Source organism: Nelumbo lutea, chromosome 8 (genome assembly GCF_056320005.1).
Source record: "Nelumbo lutea isolate HS-2025 chromosome 8, American lotus-T2T, whole genome shotgun sequence".
NCBI lineage: Eukaryota > Viridiplantae > Streptophyta > Magnoliopsida > Proteales > Nelumbonaceae > Nelumbo > Nelumbo lutea.
The window spans coordinates 46,002,233-46,005,846 of NC_142691.1; the positions used below are offsets into that span (position 1 = coordinate 46,002,233).

At 40.6% G+C, this 3,614-nt stretch overlaps 1 protein-coding gene across 1 annotated transcript; it reads right to left on the reverse strand.

The window, feature by feature from the left end:
• Positions 1–577: 577 nt before the first annotated feature.
• On the reverse strand, positions 578–3,363 carry LOC148843982 (serine hydroxymethyltransferase 4). Its single transcript, XM_088959988.1, has 4 exons — positions 2,540–3,363; positions 1,623–2,013; positions 1,420–1,521; positions 578–1,119 (listed from the first exon to the last, which is right to left on the reverse strand). Exons 1-4 carry the CDS (start codon positions 3,215–3,217, stop codon positions 875–877), a joined length of 1,416 nt encoding a protein of 471 aa, XP_088816114.1. The 5' UTR covers positions 3,218–3,363; the 3' UTR covers positions 578–874.
• Positions 3,364–3,614: the final 251 nt, after the last annotated feature.

The following is a 3,614-nucleotide window of genomic DNA, read 5'->3' on the forward strand; positions in this document are numbered from 1 at the left end:
TGACTCTATCACAAAATTGAAAGAATTGCACCATGAGGAAGTCCTCACTTCCCATTTGTTTAAGATTAAAACTTGATAGCCAAGGTTGACAAAGCTTTGGATCGACAATCACTTCACCGACAATGAGGCTGGACAGAGTGAGAAGGTTAACTATGAACACACTCCAATTGTCGACCACTGCTCTGATGATTGAGATTTTGTACACTAAGAGAACAGAGTGGCAATGCCATGAGCGTAGGTTCTGAGAACCCTTAATTTGGTGTAGATGGTAAAATTACTGATACAGTACAAATGATGTGAAATGAAATGATAATTTTGCCATCTTATCTACACCAAACTATTGGAAGGGATGTGGTTGTTTCAATCTTCAATACATAGAGGGAGAAATAAACAGAGATATATAGCACAGGGGAGGTTTAAGCAGTTGTCAGATACTATAGGGTATGTTTTAAGTAAATTAACCCTTGATTTTATGTATGTCTGCTTGTATTAATTTTTAGACCATATCATAAACAATTGTAAAACTGCAGTGCAAAATTTTATTGACTCAGAAAACGTGATACAGGAAACACAGAAGTTGGAAGTCTATTTCTTTATTTCCAGAGTGAATTAACGCCTGCATTAAGATAAATTTCACCGTATACATAAGTTCTTGAGTTGAATTGAAGCTCTCATAACTTGCAGATTTACATTTAAAAACCAAAGACAAAGAAACTGGAATTAAAAACCAGAGACAGAAAATGGAAAAAGGAGGTAGACTGAAACAATGACCTAAGATACTCAGAACCAGGGATAGGGTTGGAGTTACTTTCTTCCGGGGAAGAAGGATATAAGGGGATTCAAAGCACAAAAGCTCAGGTAATGACTATGTAACTTAATCCTTATACTTCATCTCAGACATGTTGAAGCCGGGCATGTCAAAGGACGATGAAAACTTCTCCACAGCAGCCTTGAGGTTCTCAATTTCCTTGTTGTTCACTAGGCCCTTGTTGAAGTCCTTCAAAAGCTTCCCATACTCCTTCTGGATGTTCAAGGTTATAGTCACTGCCTGGTGGAGGAACTCTGCAATCTGCTCAAAGTCCTTCTCAACCAAGCCTCTTGACGTCATGGCCGGAGCACCTGTGAAATGCATATAATCAGTTATCATTTTTAGCTCCTGAATGAATAAACAACTTTTATGCCTTGAAATAAGGAAGCTCTTCCATCTACTCTCCAAACAACCGGTTTAGAGCCTGATATTTTTGAATTATATAGATTCTGCTGTAAGGATGTGGGCATAAGTCAAATTTCAAGAACAATCTAGATTCTAATGTGAGCTGACCCAAACAATCTTTCAGACATAACACACAATGATTATGATTTAGCAGGTTGAACTTTGGACAATAAAAAAAACATTACTTTAAAGAAGATAGTTCTTACCAATTCGAACACCTCCAGGAGCCAGAGCACTGCTGTCCCCAAAAACAGCATTCTTGTTCAGGGTAATGTTGCATAGATCACAAAGCTTCTCAACTTTGTTTCCTGCAAGAGTGGAATTGGAGAGACTAAGTATAAACTCAGAAATCCAAGCCTGAATGTATTATCATACTTCAAAAATAGATCATTTCAAACTTTTTATTTACCAGTCAAACCAAGGGGTCTGAGGTCCCATAGTACAAGGTGGTTCTCAGTGCCATCAGTGACAAGCTTGTATCCCTTCTTCATCAAGTAGTTTCCAAGTGCAACTGCATTGGCCTTGACCTGCTTAGCATAAACCTTGAATCCTGGAGACATGGCCTGCTTCAAGGCAACAGCCAATGCACCAATCTGGTGGTTGTGGGGACCACCCTGGAGTGATGGGAAGACTGCAAAGTTGATCTTGTCCTCAAAGTCATACACTGCATCCTCGGGCTGGCCCTTCTTGGGTGGCTTGGGACCCTTCCTGTAGAAGATCATTCCAGCCCTAGGCCCTCTCAGGCTCTTGTGAGTTGTTGTTGTGACAATGTCACAGTACTCAAAGGGATCAGCAGCTTCCTACAGGACAATAGGATAACAATGAGGCCTAAAATTCTGGAAGTTGCAATATCAAAATGGATAAGACGTTGTAGAGAAAGATCAACAATTCGTTTGCTCTACGAAACAAGAACTACTATGAGAACCCATATTTAAATCTTCAAAAACAGTTCAGAAAAAGCCATAATCAATATAGGATATTTCACTTTGAATGGAATTGCAAACCCAGATCCAGATTCAGAAATTTGTTATCTACATTAACCAGACGAAACCCATATACGAGAAAAGACTAAATGAACTTAAGGGAAAAGAGAAGAATACTCACTGAAAACACTATTGCAAAATCCAGATCCAGATTCCGAAATTTATTATCTATCATTAACCAAACGAAACCCAGATTCTAGACAGACTTAACTGAAGTGAAGATATAAAAGATAAGGATATTCACTGAAAACAGAATTGCAAAACCCAGATCCAGCTTGAGAAATTTGTTATTTAAAGTAACCATACGTAACCCAGATACGAGAAAGGAAAAGAAAAAAGTTACCTGGGCAGCAACAAGACCACTGATGTGAGCCATGTCACAGAGTAAGAGCGCACCACACTTATCCGCAATAGATCTGAACCTCTTGTAATCCCAGTCTCTGGGATACGCGCTTCCACCGCAAATTATCAACCTGGGCCTAAAATCCATGGCCTTCTCCTCCAGCTTATCGTAATCAATGTACCCAGTTGATGAACTGACCTTATACGGCAAGCTCTCGAAGTAGATAGAAGTAGCAGAGATCTTTTTCCCTCCAGAGGTGTAGTACCCATGTGTGAGATGGCCACCAGAGGGAAGATCCAGACCCATGATGCGGTCATGGGGGTTCAGAACTGCGGTGTAAGCAGCAAAATTAGCCGGACTGCCGGAGTACGGCTGGACATTCACACCCCACATGGTGGGATCGAGGTGAAAGGCTTGAAGAGCGCGGGAGCGACAGAGATTCTCAATCTCGTCAATGAATTCGTTCCCTCCATAGTATCGGTTCCCAGGCATTCCCTCGGAGTACTTGTTGGTTAACGCGCTGCCCAGAGCTTCGATGACAGCGAAGGAAGTGAAGTTCTCCGACGCGATCAGCTCGATTCCTCGGCATTGGCGGCGTTTCTCCTTCTCAATAAGATCGAAGATCTCCTCGTCGACGTCTTTGAGGGATGAATTGCCCCAAACGTTAACGGGATCCATTGGAGACGAATGGAAAAAAATGAGAAACAGGGGAAAATGAAGAGCCGAAAATGTGTGAAGACGGGCTTCTCTTTCCCTTGAGAGGATCGCAGGAGTCTATGGTGATGACGAGTGGATTTTAAAGGGGTCTTTGGTTGTCGAATTACGATATTACCCTTACCGGTATTTTTAAGTGTAAATATTAAACTCCCCGATATTCATGCGAAGTAAGGGTAATCCGAATCCGATCCGTTTATGATGGGATTATGGATCTACCCCTATCCGATTCGATTTGATTTATATTATATTTATCATTAAAATTGGCCTCAACGTTGTATTTTCACTAAAATGTCATACGTTCAAGTTTTATCTAATTAATTTTCAATTCCTTTTCTTTATAAAATATAACATTAAATTC

What these genes read in the sequence shown, in the direction of transcription:
- LOC148843982 (XM_088959988.1), bottom strand. Translation starts at nt 3,217, where the DNA reads ATGGATCCCGTTAACGTTTGGGGCAATTCATCCCTCAAAGACGTCGAC. An exon ending in GTGGTCTTGTTGCTGCCCAG is followed by an intron (nt 2,014 to 2,539) that starts GTAACTTTTTTC and finishes ATTGTCCTGTAG; the next exon opens with GAAGCTGCTGATCCCTTTGA. An exon ending in CAGACCCCTTGGTTTGACTG is followed by an intron (nt 1,522 to 1,622) that starts GTAAATAAAAAG and finishes CCACTCTTGCAG; the next exon opens with GAAACAAAGTTGAGAAGCTT.